Source organism: Macaca nemestrina, chromosome 13 (genome assembly GCF_043159975.1).
Source record: "Macaca nemestrina isolate mMacNem1 chromosome 13, mMacNem.hap1, whole genome shotgun sequence".
Classification (NCBI taxonomy): domain Eukaryota; kingdom Metazoa; phylum Chordata; class Mammalia; order Primates; family Cercopithecidae; genus Macaca; species Macaca nemestrina.
In genome coordinates, this window is record NC_092137.1 from 37,296,771 (window position 1) to 37,309,696 (window position 12,926).

General features: G+C 37.6%; 1 protein-coding gene across 5 annotated transcripts in view; it reads right to left on the reverse strand.

The window, feature by feature from the left end:
- LOC105464853 (protein kinase D3) overlaps positions 1 to 12,926 on the reverse strand; it is a 78,203-nt gene that overhangs the window by 5,995 nt on the left and 59,282 nt on the right. For all 5 annotated transcript variants that reach the window (XM_071076532.1, XM_071076535.1, XM_071076534.1 and 2 more), the window contains 4 exons: positions 12,288 to 12,394; positions 4,708 to 4,869; positions 4,010 to 4,108; positions 1,107 to 1,374 (listed from right to left, as the gene is read on the reverse strand). In XM_071076532.1, coding sequence (XP_070932633.1) covers positions 1,107 to 1,374; positions 4,010 to 4,108; positions 4,708 to 4,869; positions 12,288 to 12,394 — 636 coding nt within the window. The remainder of the gene's footprint in view (positions 1 to 1,106; positions 1,375 to 4,009; positions 4,109 to 4,707; positions 4,870 to 12,287; positions 12,395 to 12,926) is intronic.

A 12,926-nucleotide genomic window follows, 5' to 3' on the forward strand; every position in this document is an offset into this window, starting at 1 on the left:
AAAGCCCTCACTAGGCAGGAAAAAGATGTATGCAGCTTCTCAGCAGAGGTCCATAGGAGAGAGGAAAACAAACTGCAGTGTGTCTGGTGGATATAAAGTTCATTCTAGGTATAAGGTACTGGAGCTAGATATTCATTCAAGGAGCTCACAGTCTTGTTCTGAAGATTAGAAAAGTCGATTATGAAAAGAATGAATACTTAAGAGAAAAATGGGGCTGGGTGCAGTGGCTCATGCCTGTAATTCCAGCACTCTGGGAGGTCAAGTTGCGAAGATCAACTGAGTTCAAGAGTTTGCCTGGGCAACACAGTGGGACCCCATCTCTACCAAAAATTTAAAAATGAGCCAGGCGTGGTGGCCCATAGTACATACCCATCATCCCACCTAGTCAGGAGGCTGAGGTGGGAGGATCACTTGAGCCCAATAAGTCGAGGCTGCAGTGAGCTGGGTTTGTGTACACTTCAGCCTGGGTGACAGAGGGAGACTCTGTCTCAATAAAAATAAAAAAAAATAATAAAAAAGCCCAAATTTTTTAAGCCTAATTTTACAGTTTAGAGGAGAAGTCAGGTAACTTTACAGGTGAGCCACAAATTAAGGAGTCCTCAAATTTTAATAGGAAGGGTTGTAGACAAGGGAAAAAAAAGTCCTAAGCGAATTGCAGAAAACAGTTCAGAAGAGTAAACAACTAGGTTTGTGTAGAGAGTAGTGGGAGATGAGGCTAGAAGGTAAGCATGGACCATATCACAGATAACTATGCCTGTAAGGTGGTTAAAGAGAAGTGTTTGGGAAAGTAATGTTTCCTGAAGATGGATTTGGCAGCAGCGACTGGGAAGGACCAGAAGAGTTTAACAGGTAAGACAGATAAAAAGCTATTTTACTGGTTTGAGAATGAGGCCACTGGGGCCTATGTCAGTGCTATGCCTGGGAACTATACAGAAGACACAGATAAAAGTGTAAAAAGAAGAGTGCTCAAAAAACTGGCAACTAGTTGAATTTGGAAGATGAATGGGAGATTTATTAAAAAGATAAGTTGCAAGAGACAGACTGATATGGGATCAGAAGGATTTTTAAACTTAAAACACATAGCCAAAACTTAATATTTTTTTTACCTTCACCAGAAATTTCTCTCCATGGATTTGGTGGGTACATAAATGCAGCATTTTGGATTTGGTCATTTATATCTTCATCCTCATTAAAAGGAAATGTGCCACTGAGGCTCACATAGATGATAACTCCCACTGACCACATATCTAGGGAACGGTTGTAACCTTTGCTCCGGAGAACTTCAGGGGCTAAGTATGCTGGAGTTCCTACCACAGATCTCCTGAATGACTTTTCACCAATGATGCGTGCAAATCCAAAGTCACACAGCTTCACCTGGAAATTGAAGGATAATTTTGTATTATAGTGTTATATATGTAACTACCTGTCCCTAAATGACACTATCATTTCAACATACTTGCCAGCTCTAATTATATTAAACAATCACAGATAGGGAAATTGTAAAATATCCTTTTCTGAAAAGGCAGACACATTTATAGCCCTGTGATCCTGACTGGCATAGTAGGAAGAGCTTTCCTAGTGCGTATTTCAAAAGTTCTAGCTTCCAGAATACCAAATACCAGACTGGTGTTATGTGTGTTCCTATTTCTTATGAAATGGGAGTGTGCTGCTTTCTATCATTTGTTTTGTGAGATCACTCTCCCATCATCTGTGAGCAGGAATTGTTTCATTTCTGAATCCTTAGTGGCCTTAAAGTGCCTGGACACACAAGGTACTCAATGTTTGTTGAATGAAAAATAAGTTACAGTATTAGCCAGGTGTGGTGGCTCACGCCTGTAATCCCAGCACTTTGGGAGGTCGAGGCGGGGGGATCACGAGGTCAGGAGATCGAGACCATCCTGGCTAACGCAGTGAAATCCCGTCTCTACTAAAAATATAAAAAAATTAGCCGGGTGTGGTGGCGGGCACCTGTAGTCCCAGCTACTCGGGAGGCAGAGGCAGGAGAATGGCATGAACCCAGGAGACAGAGCTTGCAGTGAGCTGAGATTATGCCACTGCACTCCAGCCTGGGTAACAGAGCGAGACTCTGTCTCAAAAAAAAGGAAAAAAAAAAAAAGTTATACAGTATTTAAAAAATCCCTTGTTTTGCTTGATCCTAGAATCTCTTTTCTAAGGATGTTATAAATTGGCAAGTAAATAAAACTGAGGTGTATTAAAGGTAACTTTTCCTGTGGACACCAGTGGAGACTGCCCCAGTGAGTAACAGCAACACTTTTCTATGACTGTGGAACAAATTATTTCTAGTTAGATGTTTAGATTTGAAAAAAGTTATATGTAAAGGTAGCCGGTCACTACCATGTCTTCTCAAAAGAGAGTTCTAGAAGTTGATGAGCTTGGCAGAACTCAGAACACTTATCTTGCTGCCCAGATTTTTCTAGAGGCTTAGATCTGGGGGATTAATGACCGCATCCATGCTGAACAAGCAAATGCCAGGTACTTTCTGGAGGAAATACTCTGACTTAAAAAATGTCTTCAGCAAAAGCATTAATATAAATTGAGAGGAAAGAGATTTAAGCTCTAGAAAACAGTGGTACAAACAGTGCCTAGAAAACAAAGAAGTGAAGTTATCAAATGCTGCTATTTCTGGGGTGTGGACTCTGACACGTTTTTATGAATGATATTTGCTCAATGTCATTACTGAATCTGGCTGCTTCTCGATTTCAGTGTCTTTGAAGAGTACGAGTACTGAGCTTGAAGAAATACAAACTATTCTGTTGTTGTTAAATGCCAGATTTTAGCTCACATCTTGATAAGGTAAAGATGACTTGGAAGTCTGGCAACTGATTAAAGAAGTGCAGCCATGGCTAACACTTGAGCATAAAAAGAATCCCTTTGCTTCTCACTGGAACACTGTTGATCACTAAAGTAGAGGTCAGAAAGTGGGAGTTTTAATGTTACCTCTAAGAGTGTGCATCTTTTGTCCATACTATTTTGAAGATCAAATAAGATAATATATGGAAGCAGTTTATTTAAAACATTGCACCAACTATTAGGTGACCCTTTCGACCTCACAATGATAGGGAATCACTTTTAACCACATAAACATAAAAGAATATGATTACTACTTTAAAAGCTGAATGATTTTTTAATATATCTTTTTATTTGAAAAGACAATTTGAGTTATATTTACCAAGTGAAAACAGGTATCTGTTGTCCTTAGTCTTGCCATTTGTCTAAATGTACATGTTTCAAATGTATATAAACAATAGTTTGGCAACAGATATTTGAGCTGATGAAAGGAATCATCCTTGCCAATTATGGAAAACGGTTGCAGGGTACCACCACCACCATTTATTTCTCAGGATGGTTGTTTCAGAATTTGGGTTATGATCCATTTGATAGGTCATGAAATAAATTTAGTGGATCAAGATGAACACTTGAAAAAAAAAAAAAAAAAAACCTCAACCGAATTAAGAAAAAAAAGAGAGTGCTACATGTTGCCAGGACACAGAAGCATGATGCTGTCGTGTGTGTGTGCGGTGATGAGAAATGTTATTCTTACATAGGTTTTGGTGAAAATGTTTGAAATACAATACTCTAAATAGGAAAAGGAGTTGGCTGCCTGCCTCAACCAAAATCTATCTCCCATTTCCAGTAACACCCCATTTGTTTTATTTATGAGGAATTCATCCTAAGTACCAAGCACTAACCAAGGTTGATACTTGCTCACTTCCTTCCCAGCCCCCGGGGAGAGGTGAATTGCAGAATCTCTGTGCAGTTATTCTTTTAGATGTGGTGAAATCTAAAAAGTCTTGAATATAAACAGTGTAACTAATAACATCTGAATTCATTTAGTTATTAATCCTCACTGGCAGTTACAGGCTGAAAACTATTTCTGTAAGATGGTATGCATTTTTAACCAACAGTACTTAGTACACTGCCTTTTTATTATGTGGGTACTTTGAAAATGTTGCCAGAATCATTTAAAAGGTTCTGGAGAATATCTCACCTGAGGAAATGGCTCTGCTGATGCAAGCAGCACATTTTCTGGCTTTAAATCACAGTGCACAATATTCTTAAAATGCAGATTCCTCAAAGCAACAAGTATCTGTTATGAAAAAAGATTTTCTTTTCAGTGTCTGGAAAATCACAAATAAACCTCAATGTGACTCCCTGAATGATTTAATTTGAAAACTCCACCATAGTTCATCAAGACTTAGCTAAAAGGGTGTTATTCTGCTCCTCAAGGTTAACAATTCCCACAATCACCCAACATGTAAAAGCACTGCTATTTAATTATTTTAGTGTTTAGCTGGTGCAGTGGCTCATGCCTGTAATCCTACCACTTTGGCAGTCATAGGCAGGTGGATCACTTGAGGTCAGGAGTTCGAGACCAGCCTGGCCAACATGGTAAAACTCCATCTCTACTAAAAATACAAAAATTAGCCAGGCGTGGTGGCATGCATCTGCAATCCTAGATACCTGGGAGGCTGAGGCACGAGAATCACTTGAATCCAGGAGGCAGAGGTTACAGTGAGACAGACTGCACCACTGTACTCCAGCCCAGGCCACAGAGTAAGACTCTTGTCCCAAAAAAAAAAAAAAAAAAAAAAAAAAAAAAAAAATATATATATATATATATATATATATATATATATATATATAAGTTTTTAATCGCTAGTTAAAAAAAAAAAGGAGTTAAAATACCTGTGTGACCATGAATTTAGTAATTCGTTCTGGAAGCCGACTTTTCTCACTGGATAGAATCATTTCCAACATATCTCCATGCAGCTTTTCCATTACTACAAAGACTCGTTCTGGGGTTTCAAACATACATTCCAGATTTACAATCCCAGGATGGTGCAAATTCTGAAGAGAGGTTGCAAGATATTTATATGACCAACTTAAGCAGAGAAACAGTTTTACTAAGTAAATATCTAGATGTGCTATGATTGTCTGAAATAAATGGCACAGAAAGAAAAAAGCCTAGAGAAGTAAACAAAGCAAACAAAATAAAAATTACAATCAATGAAAAGGATCTTAGGTTTTGATTCTCCAAGTTGTGTACTGGAGAGTAGCCACACTGAGGGGATAGAATCTTCTCCTAACTTGATTATATAATCACTCTTATCCATTACTACTACTTTTCCTTCCTTCTCACTTGAAAAATCTGACACTGCTCTAATTTCATGCTTTCCCTGAATAGGCACCAACTGCCCGTAAATTTTTAGTCAATTACACAGAAACCTTTGGCCTTTGGGGGCTGTATTTGTGACGGTATTTGCTTAAGAGTTTTATTTCTAAGGTAGTTATTTAAGTCTTGATTCTCATAATATTATAATGATAATTCCCTCTTTTTAGGCTCAACATCTCTACCTACATTATCACGTTTCTTGATCATAACTAGGTGACAAGGGTTGGAGATACATAAAGATGAATGCCATACTGTTTATGCTTATAAAAAAGCAATTTATCTTGTGTTGTACTGCAGAAAATCCTTCTTCAAAAATTCAGAAAGTCAGCCTTGCTCAAACACCTTCAATGGCTCTTTATTTCTGGACATAAATCTAAATTCCTTTGTCTACATTTTGAGATCTTCAATAACCTGGTTTCAGTCTTCCAATTTAATCTTAAATATGTTCTACTGAATAACCAAGTGCTTAAACAATTTTTATTCCTTATTAATAAAAATACAGGCTGAGTGTGGTGGCTCACACCTGTAATCCCAGCACTTGGGGAAGCCGAGGCAGGTGGATCGTTTGAGGTCAGGTGTTCGAGACCAGCCTGGCAAACATGGTGAAACCCGTCTCTACTGAAAATACAAAACTTAACCAGGTGTGGTGGCAGGCACCTGTAATCCCAGCTACTCAGGAGGCTGAGGCAGGAGAATCACTTGAACCTGGGAGGTGGAGGCTGCAGTTAGCCAAGATCACGCCATAGCACTCCAGCCTGGGAGACAGAGTGAGACTTTGTCTCAAAAAAAAAAAAAAAAAAAAAGGCCGGGTGCGGTGGCTCACACCTGTAATCCCAATACTTTGGGAGGCCAAGGCAGGCAGATCACCTGAGGTCAGGAGTTCGAGACCAGGTTGACCAACATGGAGAAACCTAGTCTCTACTAAAAATGCAAAATTAGCTGAGTGTGGTGGCGCATGCCAGTAATCCCAGCTACTCAGGAGGCTGAGGCAGGAGAATTGCTTGCACCTGGGAGGCGGTGGTTGCAGTGAGCCAAGATCGCGCCATTGCATTCCAGCCTGGGCAACAAGAGTGAAACTCCATCTCGAAAACAAACAAACCAAAAAAAAGCAAGAAAATAACCCGACGGTCCCCAACTTACAATGGTTCAACTTACAATTTTTCAACTTTACAGTGGTACAAAAGTGGTATGCATTCATTCAGTATAAACCATATTCTGAATACCAGAAAAAAATTCCGTTTTTTTTTTTAGTATTCACAAATTACATAAGATATTCAACACATTAGTGTAAAATAGGCTTTGTGTTAGATGATTTTGCCCAACTGTGGGCTAATGTGATTGTGCTTAAGGTAGGCTATGCGGGGCTAAGCTGTGTTCAGTAGGTATTTTTATCTACTTATTTTCAAACTTAAGATGGGTTTATGGAAATATGACCCCGTCGCAAAATGAGGAGCATCTGTACATTTTTCTTTAGCTTTTTTCCTTAATATGGCTAGCTGATTATGCTAGGGGGACTAACATGTTTTTGGTCTACGTAAGGCTGAGTTCCATGTCTAAGATGTTTTTTGAAGCCTTAATTTTAGCCCACATTCTCTCTCTTTGGGACTACCGCAGTAGTTTCCACTGTATTGTATATATGCAGCAGTACTTATTCCACTGTATTGTAATAACGTGTATATTTTACTCCATTGTTTAATGAACTCCCTGAGGCACAGATTTAGTTATTTTAGCTCAGTATCTGCATCATGGTAGGTGTTTTCAAAAATGTTTAGAAAGTGAAAGAATAACAAATGCAAAATAGGTTTGCTAATCATTATAAACCAATTTTATGAGATCATTTTCCAAGTAGCAAAATACAAAATGACAACATTTTATAGTAGATAAATGAAACTTAAATACCCCATCGTGGTGGGGTGTGACACTGGCAGTAAGCAGTGTAAGATTCAGAATATTATAACTTTTATCAACAGAGGTAGAAATGTGACTGTTTGGCTATTCCATAGTTGTCTGGCTCTATGTTTTTCCCCCCGCCCTCCTTTAAAAACATGTGGACACACAAAAATAGAAGTATGCTGTAACATTATTCTCTCCCTTAACAACTTCCTCTATTGGTTTAAATTTTCTGTTTCCTCTGGAGTATGTGAGTTATACTTTCACTGAGAATTACCCATTTTCTCCAAGTTTCCAAATTTATCTGATAGAGATGAGCAAAGTATCGTAAAATTCCTTTCCCCCCGCCGTATTTGTGGTTATCTCCCTAAGATCATATTGTATTTTCTTCTTTGCTTAGGCTGGCCATTTTATTTTTACATACCTCCTCCCTTCCCCCACACAGCGAACCAGCTTTTGGCTTATTTCTTTTCTGTATTTATTAATTTTCATTTTTGATCTGTTAATCCTTTCTGCTTTCTTTAGGTTTATTTTATTGTTCATTCTTCAACTCCTTGAGTTGGATTCTTAATTATTTTCATTCTTTCTTGCTTAACATTTGAGGTTATAAAGCTTTTTCTGAAAGACAGTACAAAGGTGCTGATATATATATATATATATATATATATCATACATATATATATATATGGTATTTTCATGGTTTTCTAAATATTCTGAAATTTTGATTTCGCTCTGATTCAAAAATTAATAAAGTTTTCATGAAGAAGCTTGTTGTTTTCTGATTTTGTAATTTATTTTTGCTTTAATGCATTAAGATCAAAGGATACTGTTTATACTACTGCTTTTTTGAATTAATGAGGCACTCTTTGTTTTTAGGGTACAGAGTTCAATGTAATCTGCTTAGATCTACCTTACTCTGTTTAGACCTTGTATGTTCTTAATTATTTCTATCTACTCCATTTCTCATGGACTACTGATGTGTTTGTCTGTTTCTCCTTGTTTTGTTTTTCTTTATAAATGTTTATGGTGTTATTTGGTGCAGTATGATTTTCACTCTTCCACTGTTAAAGTGGTCTTTCATTTCATTTAATGTATTTTCCCTTGAGTTAAATCTTCTGAGATCATGACCCTCAAATGGGTTTTTGTTTGGAGAAGGGACCTCTGGAGGACATCAGGGCTGTAGATCTCAGAAAGAATCAGCAAAAACAGTTCTGTGTTCTCTCTTCCTGAAGAGGCATGCACCTCTGCTTCAGAACTTCACTGTCGTTGGAAATATACATTATTTTATAGTTCTGAATTCTCATCTATTTTTGTTAAAGTATGCTCACTTCTGTTAATCATTTTTCTTACAGCTTTGGGGTTACTTCCAAGATGAGAATGGGAAAATGCTGAATTTATACCACAATGTTCAAACCAGAAATTTCCCTCTAGGTTTTTGATAACATCTTCCAACTACATAGGTACCTACGAGAACACCACACCTTTTCTCCCACTAGTCTACTACCCTCTTCAGGCAATATAGCAAAAGAAACATTTTACATTACCATATAATCTAGAAAACAACAGGAACCTCCCTTCCCCAATATTTTTCCTGCTTTGCAACATCCTCCCTAGATGTGGCCAGGTTGACAGTTTATGTAGGCATGGCTCTTTTTCTGTATATTAACTGTATATAGACATATATAATGTACACATTACTTTAAAAAGTTAAAGGGAGTCATTCCAAACTTTCTTTTCAATCTAACAATGTGTTGTAATTTCCCACATAAAACATTTATTCATTAAATATTAAATAAGACTTTGACATGTACCCAGTACTATGTAGGTATTCTGGATTCATTATTAAATAAAAATTAACAAAGATCCCTCTTCTCATGGAGCTTATAAACTGTAGCAAGGTTAGACAGACAATGGGAAATAAAATAGTAAATTACCTAGTATGAAGGTGATAAGTGCCAGAAGAAAAACAGTTAAGGTAGGGGAGTAAGGTGGGAGAGTGGGTTTAATGCTGAATAGAATGTGGAGGCTTCATTGAGGAAATGGTATTTGGGCAAAATCCTGAAGGAGACAAGGGAGTATGTCATGCAGATATTTGAGGGAGAAAGCATTCCAGGCAGAGGAAACAGCTAATGCAAAGCCTCTTGAGACAGAAGCATGTCTGGCATATTTGAGAAATAGCAAGAAAGTCAACATGGCTATTTTTTGGGGGAAAAAAGACTCAATTTGTTGTGTATATTGTCTGTAGTGGAATCTTTTTCAAGTGATTTTGATTCAGTTTCATAAAGAATAATCACAGGTATCTAAAAGTGGGATGTGCTCATTTCTATTAAACAGAATTACAAAGCCTGTCACCAAGAGCTCAAAAGAGGTTGGATGCTCCTGGATAAACTGTAAGGTCACTTCTAAATCAATGATCCTGTGATTTTTCCTCCTTGCCACTGGAAAGGCCAAAGCTGTAGTCTTAATAATAATATGCTCAATCTTTACCCCATCTTTTCTCTAAATATGTGGGCATGGGAAAGAAAAGCTATGGATGCCTCTAGGGATGCAGGTAAAAGTATCAGCACCAGGATGAACTACAGGAGTACAGACAGCCTTTCAGGTTTGTGCAATGAAGAACTACAGATAAGAATGACATGGGGCAAAGATGGAAAAGGAAAGATGATACAGTTGGATGGGGAAGAGGAGAGCCAAAAGGTGGTGTGAGTGCATGTAACAATGTAGTAGGTTACTTCCAACCAATGTGAAAAAGATTAGCTGTGATGCTCACATAACTAAATCTTTTGAAACTAATTTCAGTAAATGAGGTATGATTTTTTCAAGTTTCCTTTTAAGAAGTGTATTTCCTACATGAATTCAGATTGTACTAATAGAATATTCTAGAATATCAATATTCTATATGAATATTCATATACAGTTAGCTAAAGTTCACCTTTATACTACACACACACACACACACACACACTGGGTCAGTCCAATGATGTAAAGTTGAAAGTACAGGTGGTTTGCAGACAGACTTAGATTCAAACTCTGAACCTGCCTTCCTGCTGGGTGATGTTGAGAAAAAGTACTTAAGTATAAATGCCGACACAAGGAAAGCCAAATATAAAAGTATAAATATCTTACATAAACAATTTGAAGAGAATCTACAACAAAGATAATCTTGTATTGAAGTTAGTATGAAAATAGCATAGAGACATCCTCCAATCTATTCCCAGTTTGGGCAATATTGATGGAAATAACCAAAATGATACAAATAATGAAGTTTTTCACACTGTGCATTACCTGGTTATTCCTAAATTTAGTTGTTATGATCCATAGCTGATAACAGAGGAAAAAAACTTCAGTGCTTATTCAGAGCTATTTATGATCAAGAAGAAATCATTCCATAGGAATATATCCTTAACTTTTATTGTTTTGCATACTAGTTGGACAATGAGGGTTCCAAAATTAGATACGTAAAAAATACCTGACAACATATTCATACTCTTCATATTCAACAGAGTATGAATGCTATTAATATTCTATTTAAAGGTAGCTTTATAGGAGGAGACAGCCTTGATGTGACCACAGGTACCTACTTGACCACCAGCTTTTTGATTATCATGCCTCTGAAAAAGTGAGGCAAATGTTACTACTAGCAACAAGTAACATAATAAATGTAAAATGAATCACTTAAGTTTCTGGTTTTTGTTTTGTTTTGTTTTTTTGTTTTTTGAGACGGAGTCTCGCTCTGTCGCCCAGGCTGGAGTGCAGTGGCGCGATCTCGGCTCACTGCAAGCTCCGCCTCCTGGGTTTACGCCATTCTCCTGCCTCAGCCTCCTGAGTAGCTGGGACTACAGGCGCCCACCACCGCGCCCGGCTAATTTTTTGTATTTTTAGTAGAGACGGGGTTTCACCGTGGTCTCGATCTCCTGACCTTGTGATCCGCCCGCCTCGGCCTCCCAAAGTGCTGGGATTACAGGCGTGAGCCACCGCGCCCGGCCTGAATCACTTAAGTTTCTTACCTTCTTCAAGGAAACTTAAGTTCAGAAGGAGGTTGTGTCTTCTTGAATTTCACCCAAAGCAAATGGGGCTCTGACAGCATTAACCATGTTTGTTTTTTTTTTTTTTTGAGACAGAGTTTCCCTCTTGTTGCCCAGGCTGGAGTGCAACGGCGGGATCTCAGCTCACTGCAACCTTCGCCTCCCAGGTACAAGTGATTCTCCTGTCTCAGCCTCCCACGTAGCTCGGATTACAGGCATGTGCCACCACACCCGGCTTTTTTTTTTTTTTGAGATGGAGTTTCGCTGTTGTTGCCCAGGCTGGAGTGCAATGGCACAATCTTGGCTTACTGCAATCTCCGCCTCCCAGGTTCAAGCAATTCTCCTGCCTCAGCCTCCTGAATAGCTGGGTTTATGGGCATGCACCACCGTGCCCGGCCTAAGTTTTTGTATTTAGTAGAGATGGGGGTCTCCCCATGTTAGGCTGGTCTCGAACTCCTGACCTCAGGTGATCCACCAGCCTTGGCTTCCCAAAGTGCTGGGATTACAGGCGTGCGCCACCTCACCTGGCCAGCATGAACTATTATACGACCATGATTTCTTTAATAATATGCAAAAGCTATATAACTAAGACATTTGTGTATTATAAATTATTTATATGATATTTGGAAAATGATCCAAGGATCAAGCTAAACTTTATTCTTCTAGATGACCCCCCAAGGGGTAAAAATGCTAGATGAAAAACACATAGGAATTTATGGAATTGAAATCATTGCCAATATATCTTTAAAATATGCCCCAATCGACTAAGCCATTACAAAAGTAAATAGAGTTTTAAATTAATGAAATAAATGCTGTTAAAAGGTACATAATTTTAAAGCACTCTTTATTTGCAAAGTAATTGCTATGACAATCAAGCATGTCACCTGTGAAAACTGAATGGGTATAACAGTAACCTCCTAACAACATGTGGTGAAGTATCCTAAGTATTTTGAGCTCCTGGAATGAATTAAGAATGAAATTTTACTTTTTTAAAAAAGATTTTACTCACAAAAATGTGTTCTAAAACTACTACCATAAAGCAAGATATTGGCAGTCCCTATAATGCCTATATTACCATAATCTAATTTTGCCGCCTTAAAAAAACAAGAGAAGCAGTTAAATCAGATTCTTACCAGCCTCTTTAATAAACCACTTTTTTACTTTATTTTATTTTTTACCTGTAAAATAGCCACTTCATTACGGAGTTGACTTTCTTGTTTTGTGGGGAATCTCATCTTATCAATTACTTTAATAGCCACATCCCTCCCAGTCTTTCTATGTTTTCCTATTAAGAAAAAAAGAATACGAAAGAATGAAGCAAACTGACAGCTTTATTAGGGAGTTGTCCACAGATTGAAATTTATATGTATTTACTCTTGAATTTTCTTTTTGGCTCATTTTTGTTCTTTCTCCACACTCCTTCACTCACCTTTAATTTAGGAAAAAATTGTTTTCCCCTCCATACATAACATTTGCCCCTAATAAAGTCAGCTGCATTATCTAAACAGGAAAAAATTTGAATGAACTTGTTGCTGGAAAGTAATCTACCTTGTTAAATAAATGATAGTTAATTACCCTGACCTAGTCCTTCAGAGACACTGTCAAGATGGAAATACTGTATGAATGAATCAATTTTATTCTAGATTCAGTGAAGTCAGCACAGAGTGATTTAACCATGTACCCACAAACTCTGGGTGTCTCTATATTCTAGAATCTAGATATAAAAAATTTGTATTTGTCTCTATGTTCTAGAATCTAGATATTTAAAAAAGATAGAAGACTATTATAATAAACAGTCATTCCCTCATTTATTAATT